We start from the raw sequence: 18,473 nt of genomic DNA, 5'->3' as shown, positions 1-18,473 counted from the left end.
AATAATGAAAGTTTAAATTGGCTGTATTAGCTTCATTACATTGTACCCTTTTTTTTTTTTTACCTTCAACAGGCTTCTTGGATGTAATCTGACTTAAGATATGGACATTTTGGAATGCTTTTAGGTTATATTACTTAATGCCACCTTAGTAAGATGGCGCATGAACTGAGAAAATATTTAGTGCGCACATTACATTACATTATACATTATGAACTTCAGGCCCTTAGATTATTGGTGTAAAATTAATTAATTACAGTACTGTCGAAATCTATTTTGTTCCTTTGACATAACTGTCAACATAAAACTTGCTCCAATACTTTTAAGTAGTTTCAGTTTACCAGTAAATAATTTTGAGTAACAGAAATGAAAATCCCAGCTTTTTGATTTGTAGCTAACTGATTTTGGCAATGACTTTATGTATACTGTAAATCTAACATAATAAAACATAAAAAATTACACAAATTATCATTTAAAAAAAATGGTAAGATACACAATTCACAAAATATCTAAAATTTTAAATTACATAGGAACAGGCACCTTATATGTGTGTAATCTCTCGTCTATTAGATTTTCACGTGGTATCCCAAATGTGGCTTGATGGATCCAGTCCTGAATAAAGAAATTCAGTCCAGTGTTACAAGATCACATGAAAATGGAACAAACCAGATACAAACAAGAAATGAGCAACATATTTTGCTGTTTGTTCTTGATCAAACTGACGTCCTTCTTTTCTTTTAATTGACATAGTAAAGCCAGTAAACAATGTTGAAGAAGGAAAAGACAGTTGGGAAGATCATCCTTGACCATTTGTCAATAGAGTTTACGTCAGTCAAGTCTGGGATGGTGATCTTTAGCTGTGAAGCGCGCCTCCGCAGACGACTCTTCTTCTGAGTCATGTGACGCTCGAGCGCATTTCTTCCAAAGTTGTGCCTGGCTAGCCCTGCTTTGCGGTACTGAAGAGCTGAGCTGTCGTAGGTCAACATGGTATTTCGTGGGTCATTGAGACCCAGAGCCAGCTCTGTAACGCCCATGTCGTTCTTGATGTCTAAGGTGCCCAAAAGGATATTTTCATGTGGGTCCATCTGCCCAAGCAAAAGAGTTAAATTTTTCTACTGTATTAAAATAAAGTACTTTTTTCCCTTAATCACATTTTTATCAAACTAAATAAAACATTTGTATTCAAATTATATTTCAAATATATGGAGACCATAAGAATATATTCTTATGGAATTATTATCTGTGGAGTATTTTAGTGTCTTTCAGCTTGTTGTTTTTGTTTTACCCAGCACCGAACACAGACAAAGTTAGCAACCAGCTGGTAAAAATAGCAGAGCATTTAGAATATTTTCCTCAACAGATAGTAGAGACCAAAACAGAGCTAAGAGAAAGTAAATATTGGACTTACAGTATATGCTCCATGCAGCCATAAACACCCCTATAAAATGCTATTGCTATACACAGTATTTGCTGAATTTTAAAAAATACAAATGTTTGCTAATGCTATAAGGAGAAAATATGTCATTATGTTCTCATTTTATTCTGCAGTCCCCAAGTATAAATTAATATTATTAGTAGTTTATGCTGTAAATTCATAGAAGCAGTTTCACCCAGTTTAACATTTTTGAAACAGGTGTTGACATACCTTATTTTTTTGATCGCCAAGTCCAATTGTTGTGTCATCTACAAAGATTGGTTCCCACATCGAATCGTGACCGTCGAGATCCCTCTGCTTCATTCTTGCATACAGAGTATCATCTCTGCCAACTACATTCCCCACCAGCCACTGCAAGCAAACAGAATCACCGTGGTTACTTGAGCAACTGAAAAATAGTGGAAAGAGGTTGAATTTGTGTAGGCAGGCATAAATTGAAAATAATTATATATATATTTTATGAAATTATTTAATCAATGTATTCCCAGGTAACTGTAGATGTGGTGTGGACCGTGAGGTTTTATACAATTGAAGTGAAATAAAGCAAAATCATATCAGAGCATCCAGAAGTCAAGTTTTCTTTCCCTTCATTTTAAGTCCCAGGCTCTCAAGGCAACAGTACTGCATGCAGTGTTTTGTATTCAAATTGGATGTCCCTGTGTAGCCATGTTATGATGGGCATTTTGCATCTCAACTAGTAAGCATTTGGCTGATTTCAGCTGGGAGCACGAAATGGAAAGGTGAACACAATAGTTTCCAACAAAGAGCCAAGCAACTCGGAGACCTCCTTTTGTTTTAGCTAGAAATATGTCAAATCTGGATTTTAAACAGGAATAGTACAAGCTTATTAGGCTGGATTTACTTGGCACAGTGAAGTTGGAAACATTAGGTCAACCCTCCATTTGAAGTGGTGACATTTCTTTTCTTTGCTAGTAATTATTCTGAGCTCCTTCGACAGCTTTATGAATAATTAAATTAATACTCCACAGCAAAGTAAAGAAAATATGTCATTCTGAGAATCTAGAGCAGAGAAATCACTTTCACTTAAAAATGTGAAGATATCTACAGCACAAACTTGTTTATATATGCAAGAGAAGAGAACAGAAGAGAAGAATATTTTTGAATTAGTGTAAATCCAGTCATCCTGTAGAGAGTATAACGCAGGTTTATAAGCTAAGGCATTCTTACCTTGTTTGGATCGATTCTAATTTTTTCATTGTTGGCCATGGCTGTCTTCTCAGCTGCCTTTTTCTGGCGCTGTGGGCCCCGTCCAAAGAAGATGTAGTTTACCAGTGCATACTCCAGCAGAGCCAGGAAGACAAAGACGAAGCAGCCCATGAGGTACATGTCAATGGCCTTGACATAAGGGATTTTTGGGAGGGTTTCTCTGAGGTGGGTGTTAATGGTAGTCATGGTGAGCACCGTGGTGATACCTGGTAGAGAAAGACCATCTTCATTACAGTATAAATTACATCGGCAGTTAAAGTGATGACTTTTAATGCAATAACCACAAATAAGTGGAGCAAATGGTCATGGATTTTTGTTGTATTAAGTCAACAGCACCATCATATGAAACCCTTACCTACAGAACTGTTCTGACCAAATTTCCAATGGTTCTAAACCTCCTGACTGGCAGACATCTTTGCAATCAGCCTGATACCATGTCTGGCCTTGATGAAGCCTGTCAGGATCAATGAAACCAGGGGACCTACCCCCATGACTTTAAACCGTGAAAGTAAAGCTTAACACGTGCACCTCAATTTGAAATTCAAATGACAACCTTGGCCTTGCTCATTAGTGGAGAACTCCTGCTGAGAGAAGTTGTAGAGAGTTTTCAAAGGCCTCACACAGCAATCAGAGAGGAGGGCAGTATACTGGCATATGGATTTTGCATACCAATGTGTTGAGCTTGTACACAATGTATGTAACAAGCTTGCTCTTCCTAGTGGTCATTTATTTGTGATGCCCTTGATTTTGCAACATATTAAATGTGCTCACACATGCACCTGTACACTCCCCCTTGAAAGCACACAAAACAAAATTATTTAATTTAGTTTATTTTATTTAATTATTTCTAATGAGAGCCTCAGGTGACCATCACTCAAAATAGGATTCAGGCAGTTTTCCTAAGCTGTTGCTTCGAGAGCTTAACAATAACAACAAAAGACTGTTGCAGCACAGTGGCCATGTGATTCAGCCGTTACAGGTCCATTTTAATGCCAGAAACCAGGTCAGAGTAAAGTGGTTCCTGAATTTAGTGTAGACTGGGGGGGCAACCAAACATTTCCCAACACTGCTGACCGGCCTTCATTATGGAGCATTACCTTTTTCCACTAAATCCCATGTATTCTTTCCCTCTGGATCACTAAATGCAGCTCAGTCGTCAATCAGCAAAATTGCCTTGTCGACTAAAGTGAGGGAGATGGTAGAAGGATGGATAAAGCGGGTGGGTGGATAGAATTGCATGACGATGACAGAGAGCTTTAGATAAACACAGAGTAGGCTAGAAGCTGAATACAAACCACAAGGTCTACACAGGGTTTAAATAATCAAGGATGATTTGGGGGGTAATTGTGACTTCCAGAACAGCACAGAGTCTCTCACACCAGAGTGGAAACAAATCAACCTGGTCACCCATCATTATACATCTGTGGGCTAAAGCAACAATTGTTCTTCTTTTAGAATGAGACAGTCATTATAAAAGAAGTAGTAAAAACATAAAACACAGTAAAGCATGAATTATTTCATAATGTTTCAGATTTAAGAGAAGAAAATATAACTGCATAATCTTACGGCCATGGCTTTCACAGAGCTTAAAGTTGCATCTCTGGAAATGTAAATTGTAGAAAGATGTTTCCCTATTCACAAGGAATTTTTATTGAGACATTTTTGATATGGGACGCAGGTCAAGAAAACACATTTTCCTTCCTCTTCACTATGAGTCAATTATTACATATTTTCCTATCGGACTTAATGTGAAATATGGTCTTTTTGGTCAATTAATCCCTCCTACTGTTTCTTCAATGTGCCTCTATTTGCCCTTCAAATGAGGGATGGGAATGTAATGAGAAAAAAAATCTATACATAGCACGCCCCTGGAGTTTGCTGGTCAGAATATTTCAGTACTAGTGATTTCTTCTTTTAAGTGTCCACCCCGTTTTAACGTGTCCTGCGTATCTATCTGCATTTGTATTGCAGGGGGCTCACCTAGAGCCACTCTGGCAGCAGAGGCATCATAGTTGATCCAGAAGGACACCCAGGAAAGGATAGTGATGAGGATAGAAGGCATATATGTCTGTAGAATGAAGTACCCAATGTTTCTTTTCAGCTTAAAACTCAGGGACAGCCGAGGGTAAGCACCTGCAGAGAGGGGACAAGAAAGAAAAAATAGAAAGCAGAGGCAGCGTTAGGAGACAGGTTTTGCCATAGATGCCAGGTCTCCAGGACTCTGTGTTTTCTGATGCTGTTTTAGAGATGAACAGAGGGAACAGTGCTGTGCGGTGTATATACTGGGATGTCCTCAGATGTCATAAGTTCAGACATCAAGCTTTGCTACTGTACTGACACAACAAAACAGGTAATCTGTCTTGAAACAACAAGTGTTTCTGATTTCTCATCCCTATGGTACAGTTATGGTTAATTTAGGTGGCAAATTATACTTTGTTTTTGATTGATTGTTTTGATGAGTCTTAGTAGGAGATCGTGTGAGATCGCCAGTTTCCAGTGTTGAGGTCAGACATTTCAGGTACTTATTTTTTTATCTTTGATTTACAAAACATGTCTAAAAGAAAATAAGGTTCAAATGTCAAAATTATGATCAAAAATCATAGAAATGAAAAAAGGTTATGATACTTTATAAATATTAACTCTCTGTATTCTGGGGGTTGATCTCCTAAATCTCAAATGACTTGTTTTCTCCACACAACCAAGCAGAAGGTATTCAATGTAGAGTTATAAATCCTTATGTTTGAAAAGATGGAAGAAGTGAATGTTTGGCACATCTGCCAAACATGATGATTATTGACATTGCAAGTGATACATTTTTGATGGACTGACAAAACTACCAACATACAAATTACTTCTGTCAGAGCTACAGTCTTAAATGGTGCCTGAGACTCAGCACCAGGTGGGTGTCCAGTATCCTAAAACATCAACCTTACTCTCACAGTTCTTCTTTTATTTATACATGTACGTATTAGATTTCTGTACTGTGAACGACTGTAACACAGTGACAGAGTGTGCACTACTAGGACCCACTCTGAATACCCTTTGGTTATCCACTGCAACCCAATTATATGACTGCAGAGGCACTCTGTAAAAAGTCATATGTGTTGTCTCCACTGAAGCATCAGCACTCTTCAGAATTACCTCTTCGCTGCTGCCTGAATTTATGCAGAATATTGCATGTGTTTCTGTGGTTTGTCTGTTGAGGGTCTTCTTTTTTTGCTTGTCTCTGCTGTATTTGAAATAAACGCTCACCAGGGTTTTATGGAGGCAAACAGAATAAACACACACATATTTCTCCACAGGGAATTGGTTGTGCTTTGGTTTGAACTGAATAACCAAATTATAACTGAATGGGGAAACTCCAGAATACAGTGCAATTATTGCTCATTATAAAGTCACACAGAAACAGATGAAGGGCAAGGATGGAGGATTATATCTTTTAAATGAAGGCACCCAAAATCTCTGCTATATCTCTTAGCTATTGTTAGCATGAGTCACAGAGAGACTCACAGGATTATTCCATCATGAAGTGAGAGAATAGCTTGTGAGGTGGGTAAAAGCACAGGTAATGGCAAATATTTATTATTCATAAGAGCAACAGTGACATTGCTTATCCCTGGAGTAAACATGGCACTGGTAATCGATATATGCCCCTGCACTAGTAGAGATGGGTGCATTAACGAATGACCTGCAGGCTCGTCATTCCATATCACAATACATAGGATGTCTGCTGCCATCGTTGTGACTGTGTGGGTGAATGGGCAAAGACTTTAAAGAGCTTTGAGTGCTCTTGAGTGTGCAGAGAAACATTATATGAGTCCATTTACCATTTAAAACCAGGCTCAGTGCAGTGATACACTTGGGCTGACTTAAGAGTACTTGCATGTTAATGGTACCCAAACATACACACACAAACATTCATCACTAAGTAATATTTTACTAATTCGTTTGTATGGAATGTGCGACCCTGCAGACAAAACAAACTCTCACTGCTGGGGTCTCTACTTTCTCACTGTATTCATGTTTTGCTGTAATTCAATACAGTAGGAGTAGTAGAAACTGTATTAAGGAGAACCACTGTCCTGATTACAACTGCTTTCCTGCATGACAAATTCATGAATATGAAAATACTGAAGACATGAATATTTCATTTTATCAGGCAGCATTGTTTTTGTTTATTTATGTTAAATAAGTCATGTTGTCTTCTGTCTCCCAGGACACTGTTGTGTTTTTTTTTTAGCATTTCTAAAAATTAGTAGATGCTGGGTCCTGTACAAAAAAGCACAGCTGAACTCATCAAACTGCATGACTTCTTTGCTTCAACATGATGAAGTAAAGGCATTGTGGTAACAGTTAGGTCTGTGTACATGTATGTACAAAATTACATACGCTTTAAAATAATATATATTTCAGCTGTAAGCAGCTCTTTTTACATTATACTGTACAGGTGTTGCTATCTGTGTCTTCAACCCTGTACATTCCCAGTAACACAAAAGACACTTGTCTCATTAATGAACATTACCTGTGGAGAAGACGACATTCTTGGAGATGAGCTTGTGATCCACAATGGAGAACTGGGGCAGCTCAATCTTGTCCACCCCGGTCACAGCGTTGTCTCCGCCACGCCAGTAGAACTCAATATCATCTGTGGTATAACCATCTGGGGTATAGGGTGAGGATAAGAGAATTACTGAGGATCATTAATAAACTGTATATATGTTCAAATATCATGCCCTACCTGGATCCCGTACAGTCTAGTTAATTAATCACTTAGCCTGATTAGGTTTGTGCCTGTCATCGTATGTACACACAGTAATTGGTGCTGGTTCACTAACTAAAAATACATGGTAATCCACAGGGGAGGATAACTGTCATGTACTGTGCATATACTAAATTTCTCTGTGTATGCATTTAGAGTATGAATACATTTGCTTTGCTACTGACTTAGCTACTGTCAATTCCATTCATCTCTCAGTTACTTGCATAATATTCAGAGGGAAAGGCACTAGCTTAATTGGACTAGACTTGTGAGAATTAATGAAAGTCAGTGAAGCTGGCATCTAATCGCCATGACATCAAGTAATTACTCAATTGATGTGGGTGGTTAAAAATCTTTTTTAATTTTTTTTTGCTCTGACACTTTTTCAAGTACCAGCATAAATTTTGTCACCTATTGTGTTATAATCAAAATTATCCTCTTATGAGCTCTTGACTCTTCTTGACCCCTCACGTGTAACAGCTCAGCATCACTTAATGTTCAGGACAAATGTTGCAATTTTATTTAATAATTTTTGTTTAACCTCAATTCATGAGCACTCACACGTTGATCTGGATTCAGCTGCCTAGTGAAACCGCACTAAGTGACAAAGCAGCTCCATAAAGGTTACATTTTCAAAGGTTTCTGATCATCCACTTTTGAGGTACCCTTAAGCAAGGCAATTCTTAATGAAATCTGAATTCAACATGTGTTTGTATAGCAATATAGTATAGTTTGTATTATATTCTGTCCCATGAATCCCTAAATAAATAACTCCACAGGCAAGAATGATTAAATAATCAGGCTTGGCCTTTATTTTCAAAATCCTAAAAATTCTGCAAAAGGGCAAGAACCCAGTCTATTAATTTTAATCTCAAACAAAGCTACTCCCTCTTTTGCTCTCATTTTGGCCAAATCAGCGCAGACATGGACAGTGAAGCAGCCAGTGGGTAGCAGCAATAAGTGATTGAGTAACATGGTGTTCTGTAGTTACAGCTGAAGACAAGGCAAAGGGTTAAAAAGGCAAGAAGTAGAAATTTTTCATTAGACCATGAAATGTGGCTCTTGCATAATCCACTGCCTACTGTCTGCTTTGGTGCAGTTGTCATGTCTGCTGACTTCAGGGCATAAGAGCACTGGTCTCAGAGAGAGAAGGGAGGAAGGAGAGAGGAAAGACATGAGGAGACAAGGAGAGACACGAGACAGTTGGGGTTAGCACACTTTTTGCCAAGTAATATATTAAAAAAAGTTATAAACACACTGCTGTCACCAAGTTGTGTGCATGCGCCTAAATGGCCCCTTGAACAGTATTGAACAGAATAGTGACAGAAAATCTTTTATAGTGCAACACAGGATGCTATATTTTGCACATAGCAAGTGTCTCAGAGTTGTGAGACGTTATCATGATGGGTGTATCAAAGTGTGCACTTGCTCAGCTGTGAAAAAGGAGGTCAAGACTTGCTGCCTTGAGACAAACAAGTGACTATCTTAGTCTTTAATCATAAAACCGATAAAACCATTCAATCTCCCTCAGTGTGCACAGTAGTATTCCATTTTAGGTAACAGCAGGAGATTATACAATAATCATGAATGTTTTTAGTATCTCAACATGCAACTTAATAATCATTTGTTATGGTTGCGGTGCTTGTTACAGCTGCATGTTCGCTGCAGTGAGGATTTACATGTTGAGTTTGCTTGAGTGATTATTGTTATATTTGACTGCACTTTGTCAATGTTGATGATGGGGTGATTCAGTAGCTACAACGTGAACTGACATGTTTGATTTGCAGAGTATGTATAGTCTTAGTCTGTGTGGGAGGGCATTGATGACAGGGCCAGGCTGGAAGATGAATGAAAGTATGTTAGATGCAATTTAAAACTGGAGTGGGCAAACCTGGTCCTGTAGGGCCACTGTCCTGCTCGTTCTCCAGCTACCATATTCCTGCCCCACCCACGGCTGATTACTTGGATCAGGTGTGTTTAGAAATTCAGAATGTGGAAGATGACGGAGGAGTGAGGGAAGACAAAGTGACCTCATATCTTCCAGGTTCTGACTGACTGAACACAACTGATCCATGTAATCAGCAGTGGGCAGGGCAGGGATAGTTGGAAAACAAGGAGGACAGTTGTCCTCAAGAATTGGAGTTGCCCACCCCTGATTTAGAGGGAACTCCCATCCATGCTGTTTCATTTATTATCGCAAAAAATCCACCTGATAGACCACACCTCCTTTCCCCTCTCATTTTCTTCTGTTCCTGTCTCCTTTTCTCCCTCACTCTTCGTCTCCTGTTTCAGTCTCCGCCACTTTTTCCACCTGATTACATTCCACTTCTTTTCTTCAATCATTTCTTTGTTGTAACTACTGTGTCCATGTATTTTTCACTCTACTGTCCCTCTTCTTCTACCTCCCCCATACCAATGCTTTCCTTAATTAATACTTGTGTGACCTATTTAGTTGCTCTGAATTATTAAAGCAGCCTGCAGTGGCTGCTTTCAACAGCATCACATTCTGACATCTCGTTTTCCTCTTGGCGAAAGTGGAGCTGGTTGCTCACTGCGTTCAAATATACTACTGTGTCCTTTTTTTGTCTCCAAAAACGTATTTCCAAAATTTTAATGTACAGTATTGTTTGGGTAGACATATGTCATCATGATCATTATCACTTTACATAAAGGGGAAAAAAAAAACATGTCAAAATGTATTTCAAAGGCAATAATTAGCCAAAGGAGGGATAGTAAAATGAGATTAATGTGTCTGTGTCTTCTTTCACTTCCAGTAAAAAGCCTGGCAGCAGCATTTTAAACCAACTGCAGACGATTAAGTGCTTCACTACTAAGTGCAGAGTATACTGAAATGATATTAGCTGAGAGGAGATGAAATAAAGGCAGGTCAGGGGCAGACAGGAATAACTTAATTTTGGATAAATTTCTTAAGTGATAAAACCACAACTAAATAACCTCCACTAGTTGAAATTCAAAATGTATATCTGAGTCAGTGTGTTCAGTCCCAGAGCATCGTCCCCCACCACAGGAAAGTCCATGTTATTGGTGACCCCAATGATCTTTCCTTCTGTGGCACCGTCAGGGCCACCTTTCTAATTGTACACAGGTAACATCAAAAAGTGCCGGTAAATTTACAGCCATTATTCTTCTGATTGGAATAACTGTTCACATTTCTCCTGCACTGGCTCACACTGACTTTTCAACTTTGCCATAATTTATTTACCCAGCAGTTTGCTGTGCCCATTCATTTAGTTTTAATGACTTTATCTCCTTTCCTCTAATATGCAAGCACAAACTATATACTGCAAGCTTCAAACAGAAGAGGAACACCGTCAGTCTTTTGTTAGTTCCACTCAACATTTTTGTATTGCGAGGTGTAATGCACATATAGCCCCTGCAGGGATGGGTAACACAAGTGAGCAACTGCCATCAAGCAACTATGCTGAGACACATGTACACACACTTCTAATAAATAAAAGCCAATAGGTTTGTGTGAATAAATTACTTCATCTCCTGTATTTGAGTGTCCAACTACTCCCCTTAACTTCTGTTCCCTCACTGTGCCTTCTTATTGAAGTTATTACATGACAGTACAGATACAGCAAAGAAATACTGTTCTAATTCCTATAGTACATGTAATGAATCGAAAAATGAGAAAGAAGACATGATCAGGCACATATGACGGACATGAGAGACCAGACTAGACTGAATCTCTTAAATATGAAATGGTGAAATGAGGAAAAGGAAATGACCTCTTTGACTCTATGGTGGCATATGATGGAAACTCATGCATTCAATTATAAAAAAAAAGAAGAAGAAAAGTGAGTGCAACAATATGTATTTTACTAGCACTAAGGCTTCTCCGATGGATTTCAAAGTCTGGAAAATTTGGCAGGCCAAAAATAAATGAAATTGTTCACGATAGCATCAGAGGAGATAGCGATACAATACTGAAGCTATTTTAACTGGAACTCCAGCATATCTCCCTGACCAAATCTGACTCCAGGGCTTTTTTTTATCAGGCTTATGAAATAATGTCTCAGCTGATTTGTTTTAATGGGTAAAGAAGGATTCTGGAGAGAGATAAAAGATTGGCTTTGATATTGATCTGGGCAAAACATAATCATGGATAACAAAGCTTTTGTTATATTTCTAAATTGAAACATCCTGTACCTGTAATAAAACTTTGAGAATAGCACTCAGTTTATCATATGTAAAAACTGTCAATGCAACATATATGGTAGAGACAAAACCACCAAAAAGTTTACCCAATTTTCTAAACATTCATACCAAGAACAGATGGCTTTTAGGCAGGTAATGTTTACAGACCTTGTCAGAAAACTGCACCTTACTGTACAATCAAAACTTTCCACAGCTCCCTAATTTATTCACAATAATACTGAGAAAATTTGATTCTGCGCCACCAAAGAAGCCTTTAAATTAACGCAGAAATCACACAAAGAGTGTAGAGGAGTGTGTGTAGATAATGAAATGCCTGATATATAGTGGCCATTGTACAACCTAGCCAGACACACACCAAACATCCTCACACACACACACACACACACACACACACACACATGCAAACGGGCAAGTTAAATCAACCCAGTTCTCCCTTGTGAGCTGAGAAGGATAGTCCACTATTAAATACCTCTCAGATGAATTTTTGATTCCACACACTTCAAAGTGACTTTAATGTTATATTTGGTGTCCAGTTAAAAATATCAAATTTGTGCAGTACACAGAAAGCTGCAGCTGACTGCGAGTCTGGACAGGTGTGAAATATCTAGCTAAAGATAAGATAAATAAATAAACTATGCAAGCCCAAGTGTAGAAGCTATTCACACACCAGAGGATGTGTGCAGCTTCCAAAAATGGGATGTGATGGGCAGAGATAGTGAGCGAGAGAGAGAGCGGAAGTGGCTCTGTCCATATGATGTGGATCGCTGGTTCAGAAAATATAACTATTAGCTGGTAGAGATGCTGTAATGAGATGATAGTTTCGCTGCGAGTGCACAACAACTGTGTGAAATCATAATGTGCGTCTCTCTGCCCAGTGTATACAGAAATAAACAGGGGATGGGTTAATCTGTTTTGGTATGCATGTGTGAGGATGTAAATGTATTTCTGATTGTGAGTTTGTTTTTATTTGCATTTGAGTTGCTGCTTCTCTTGTTACACTTAAATTTCCAAATTTTCTGTCTCCTAAAGAGCCATTTACAGTCATACACATGCTGGAGCTGCTATACAGAGCACGGATCCATATGAGCTGAATTCACTGTTGAACAGCTAAGTGACCGTAATCTTGTTATGATGTATTGAAAAGGTGCACAGCTGCTTTACTTACTTCCTGTACTAAAATCAGCTTCCTGTGCAGCTGGGCTACTGTACAGAGGAACATATACTGTACTTTTTTACTGCATTAATACAGCATTCACCCAGAACATTGCCGGTTTTGAATAATGCAGGGATTTTTTTGGCACTGAGGTAAAATCTTGTGTGGTTTGCACTGGTTGAAGCCCTGAATTACACTTGCATTATATGCCGAGCGAGTAACAACAACATGAATACTGGGTGACAGGACTTGACCTACAAGGTTATAAACCCAGCCCTTCTCCAGTATTGCTGAACATGAGGTTGAGGTACTGTGGCATTAAAGCCAAGTTTACAGTAACTACAGTGTATTTATTATTAGATGTTTAGAGTAGTAACAGCATTACAGATAACAATGTTAATTGATGAACTATGCCCTGTAATTGATCATATAATCAATTCAGAGATTAGTAATTGTTAGCACTTGTACTGTATCTATCTCAGGTGTGCCCTGCGCTTATAGACAACACAGAACAATGAGCAGCTTTGAGCGACTTAAAAATTGTAAAAACAATAGATAATTACTCCTTACACTGCAGTCACTGGAAAACTAATTATGTTGCTATTAACTCATAACAAAAAGCAATCCATTATATCATATGTTACTTTACTCATTTAACAAACAGCACGCCCACAGTATGAAGGGATCTGTGAGTCCTGTATGTAGATGAGCCTGTGGCTAACATTAAGAATACAAAATCTAAATAAGGCTGCTTTGGAATGACAGTCAACATGTACTGTACTATGAAATACTGCAAGTGTGACAACACAGAAAGTCTATTTATCTCACATGTCTCACATTCCAGAGTATGGGAGGCAAATCTGAGAATACCCCAAACCTTCAGTCACTGCCCACAGGACATTAAAAGTTTCTAGGTCATCCAGGATGAATCATGTAAATCTCTCCACCTTTTCTGCTAGAAGCATGAGTTTTTCAGTTTTATCTCCCTCTAGGAAACCTCCCATTCATGTAAAATATTCTACAAACAATAAGCTGTATGATTTGATCCTTGTCCATGTGTTACACCCTGATGTAATCCAGGACAGAAAATCATAAATGTGAATGAACCTGTACAGTGAGGAATTGTGATCGTGTATGGTGAACAATACAATTTAAAATAGAAATGACAGAACTGTGGGAAACAAGAACAATTTCAAAATGATTTAATACGTTATTGAATTTTGTTGTGCGATGTAAGCAGGTAAGATAAGCTAAGATACGATCTACAACTGTCCAAATCAGCAGAAATCTCCTTCAAACTGCTGCTTCATGAGCCCTCCAACTCTAAGGGCTCCTCTAAAATACAATGGAGAATGTATATGTACAAACTGCATTTGTTTTAAATTTCCAATTTGTCTGCCAGGCAGATAATACTGTCAAGTGTTTGGGATGTGCACACCCATTAACACCCATATCTATGCATGCATGCACACACATACACACACAGCCATGTTGACTACTCCCCAGCCAGCATGGTTTAAAGTTGGTGGAAAAAGCCTGTCACCAAATTAAAAGAGAAGGATATGCACTGGGTGCTGATGAGCAGCCATTTTGTGTGGCACACTAATTTCTAAACAGCCAGTGTCCCTCTCTGCCTGCTTCTGAATAGCCCACTATCACTCACTCAAACAAGTACTTTAAATGGACACACTGCACAGTATGAGGTGCCATTTGCAGTTACAGGTTCTACCATATCTTACCAGAGGTGTACCAGGTTGCCAATTAGGTTAGCTTAAGGCATTTTTGCTTTGCAAACTATGGATAAGCTAGTATTCTCATGTATAGTAGTGTCAGCATTAAAGTGATCCTCTCTCATATGAGCACACTGCAGCTTCAGTACTTTCCCAAGTCACCTTATGTGCAGCACTGATGTTTCTAAATGTGACAGGCAGAAAATGATGCACAAATGTCTCTTTGTTATCTCCCTTCAGAAGACAAAATGTAAAAATACTGCACTGTAAACACATATTTAAAGCAAGTGTACAGTTTTTAATCTGCACTGACAACTGAATTAATGTCCAAGGATAATGCGACCTACAGCACATAGAAGTGATCACTGTAATAGGTCCTCAGGGACCGTGGTCCCTATAGTTTCAGGCTCACTAGGAAGCTTTGAAAAGTTGCTCCTAAAGACTTTTAATCTTGTATTCTTAAGAGCATGCTAAGAAGTGGCAGGTGGACAGCCTGGATCACAGCTAAGGGCACTGATGTTGCATCTTTGATGGACAGGTTGGATTTGATAAGTAACTGATGCCAAGGATACTGTCACCAGTAACAGAGAGAGAAGCCTGTGAAGCTGGCTTGTGGCCACCTTGTCAAACTGCAGGTTTAATTGGATTGCTCCCTGCTGGATCCCTTCAACCACTTGGCCAAAAATTTCAAACACAAAAATGTTTCTCACCCTATTCTGTGTTGCTTTCACACTAATCTATCACAGCTTGATTTCAATTCTCTCTCTGTTGGTGTCCTCTACTTCCTGAGTTTTCCTTTTCTGTGTCTCTGGACGTTTCTGCTACCAACCTACCTATGTTGGCTGCAGAAGGTCCCAATGTTTCCTATTCAGAACTGATATTAGTGTGACTCAGTGTTTGATACAACAAACAGTTTACATAAAATTGTATAATTTCCATGAAATACGCAGTGCAGGTGAGCCTCTCTGTGTATGCCATGCACCAAGCAAAACACATTTAGCTGACTACTTTACAGTGGAGTCTTCATTCCTTCCTGTAACAACACTGAACTATTTCTAACACACTGCTGATGGACAAATAGTCTCTGTCTGTGTACAGAACATTTTATAAAGGGGTTATGAAGCTGTGTGTACCTTTAACCTTGGATACAAAAAGTTCCAGATTTCATTCTGACATTTAGAGAACAGAGAAAATCAATGCAGAAAGGTAGTCATGTAGATAGTACATATAACACCAGTGGCATCTGAAAACTCTCAAGTGCACTGATGGGAGTGTCGGGCCTCTGCTAAACTTCACTGTTTCATTTTCTGTACAGTGAGAACTTGAATTCCCCAAAAACTCTCAAACCGCCTCCTTTGCTCCTTATGCTCTTTGCCCATTTGTACACCAGGTGTGCACCTTCCAGCTCCCTTGCACAATTTTATGAAACACCCCTTAGCCATATGTTTATGTTGCACACATCCAGACGTATTTCCAATTATCCAGTCGAGTTCTGACGTGTTTAAGTTTTACCAACTAAATTTGCAAATTAAAAAATTTCCTGTTGTATTAGATGAATGGCATAAACAGTCCATGGACCGTATCACTACCACTATCTCTGTGTAGTGTGCTGGCAATTGGCAATTGGCAGTAGCTTTTTTGGCACTAGAGAACCAGTTTGACTCAGGGCTGTCAGCTATGTTGGACAACATGCCATAAGTAAACTTGTAATGGCAGAACATTTATTTGACAAATTTGAACCTTCTACTTTAGCTTCTACTAATAATACCACTAGAGTATCTTATCTTTTTATGCATTTATTTAATGCTGTTACTGATGAAAAAGTAGAAATGCTGAAAAAAGTGTTAAAAATGATAGGTGCCTTAGGGATGCCACCCCAATGACACCCAATAAGGTTCTTTTGGAACTAGCTGTAAGCTTTGGACAGCACTAACACTCCTTTATCACTTCAGCCCTATGGACAGTGACCATATATTAAAGCTACCTTGCTTAGATTTACCAAGAGTGCCACATCAGTGTAACTGAACAAAATGTACAACAAACACATCTCTAATGTTTATCTGACCTGATGCAATACAGATTCAAACTAGAGGAGCAAACTCAACCAAGGGTGTATTTTCTATATGAATTTACGACAGGAAGGAGGTTTCTACTTTTACCAAGGGAAATACAATATATTGGATGGGAAGTATTAGGTTGAACATAATTAAGTATATCCTTGTACAATAAAGCACCAATTGTTGGGACCTAGCGTGGGGGCAGTTTCACACAGTTCCTAAAAGCTCTGTGGTTAGTTAGTTATATACAGTATACACAGGTGTTGGTGCAGACTGATATAAGCCAGTAGTTCAAATTCCAGCAAACTATACAAAACCAAGATTTACATAGAAGAGATTTTTACAATTCAGCAATGAAAGGAAACAAAAACAATGATCAATCAGAGATAATAAATAATGAATAAAACAAAGAATTACTCACAACTTTCAATCTCAAGCGTGCAGTTTTGCTCATCCAGTGGATATCTTCTTAGATCCATCATACAAGCAGCAGTAGTAGTAATCCTGAAAAGACACGACAATGGTATTTTCATTTCCCTGGACTGTGTTGGAAAGTGGGTGTTTGCAGAAGGAGAATAACAAGAACCTCCAGTGTTTTTCTTGTTTGTGTATGTAGACAAATGTAACAGCATATCTCCTGATAATGTGATGATGGAAAGTCTTCACTTGATAGCAAGATAAATAGATGTTTGGTGATCCCTTGAGCTCTTATTTGATATGCTGACAGCTGTTTAGCTATGTGGTCTTTGTCACTTGTCCCTGCATGTGTCTACTCATACCTCTACAGTGTGCACTGGGGGCCATGATAAAAGCTAAACTGTGAATGATATCTTTAAAGCACGAAACTAACCATGAGTAACCAAGCAAGTTCAAATCTTCAAACTCTTTTCAGGTAAATGAGTTTGAGGGTTTGGGTTGTTTGTGGTGGTGGGAAGTCCAATAAGGATTGCAGAGTGAAAGCTAATCCTCATGTCCCAGTTTTACCATTGTTTGGACAATCCTGTGGGTCCTACGTTAGGGGGTATGTGAGTCACTGCAAGGATCAAACTCAGTTGTGACAGCAATAGGGAAGTGATAACAGTGCTAGTTTTTGTATTACAACCTGCTGATGTCTTGACATTTCAAGTAAAGACTGCTGAGATTGCTTATTTTAAATTATATTTCTAGATGAAATTACTTTTTAAAAACATTTATTATTCTGAAAAATACCTGTTATAACAAATACGCTAAATCCAGTATTCAGCAAATGTGAGTACACGCCTGGTCAATACCAGTAAAATGTTAAGTATTTATAAATCTATTTAATAAGCTTTTAGTCAAAGCTCAAGAAGAATGAAGCCAATTAATGTGACTAATTAAATTATAATGAAAGGTCCATATTTAGAAACATTCTGCAACAAAAGTCTGTACAACCTCCATTAATCTGCTTCCTTTCTTTTATTTTTGTGATATATCAGATGCACATCTGTCTTTTCTGATGACAGATTCAATCCTGCCTAATGGTCTACTCATTTTTATTGTACTGTATTGTAAAATACATGAGGTCACTTCTCAGTCTTATGTTTCCTCTATCCTGCATCTCAGAGCCTTATTTAAGTGTGTGTTTGGCAAGTATTTTTTTTCTGCGGAAACTTCTGGCACAGTTGTCTATCGCCCCCTCTGCTGATTGACAGTGCTTTGCTTTGCGAACACCGTTGGTGAGTGTGAAAAGTTGTACAAATAAACAAGCATAAAAGAGATTGTGGGTGGTTGTTTTATGTTTGCTTTCACTTAAAATCAAAGTGTTTTTCAAGTGTCACTTCAGGGGGAAGTGGTACTGGCACAATGCCGCAAGAACACTGGAAATTTAAGATGTGATTTATCGTGAGGTGTTGATCTTTTGGCTAATAAAATTATCTTCCTATTGCATCTCAAGACACCAATTAAACCTAAT

General features: G+C 38.4%; 1 protein-coding gene across 2 annotated transcripts in view; it reads right to left on the bottom strand.

The window, feature by feature from the left end:
- Nucleotides 1–734: 734 nt before the first annotated feature.
- Nucleotides 735–18,473, bottom strand: part of gabrb2b (gamma-aminobutyric acid type A receptor subunit beta2b) — a 47,726-nt gene continuing 29,987 nt past the window's right edge. Inside the window, exons 5-10 of one of the 2 annotated variants that reach the window (XM_026328344.1) lie at nt 16,962–17,044; nt 7,182–7,319; nt 4,640–4,792; nt 2,621–2,865; nt 1,643–1,783; nt 735–1,082 (exon numbers count right to left, since the gene is read on the bottom strand). In XM_026328344.1, coding sequence (XP_026184129.1) covers nt 735–1,082; nt 1,643–1,783; nt 2,621–2,865; nt 4,640–4,792; nt 7,182–7,319; nt 16,962–17,044 — 1,108 coding nt within the window. The remainder of the gene's footprint in view (nt 1,083–1,642; nt 1,784–2,620; nt 2,866–4,639; nt 4,793–7,181; nt 7,320–16,961; nt 17,045–18,473) is intronic. The other variant, XM_026328345.1, reaches the window with a different exon arrangement.

The sequence above is a fragment of the Mastacembelus armatus genome, chromosome 14 (genome assembly GCF_900324485.2).
Source record: "Mastacembelus armatus chromosome 14, fMasArm1.2, whole genome shotgun sequence".
Lineage (NCBI taxonomy): Eukaryota > Metazoa > Chordata > Actinopteri > Synbranchiformes > Mastacembelidae > Mastacembelus > Mastacembelus armatus.
This window is presented reverse-complemented; position numbering and strand designations above follow the sequence as displayed.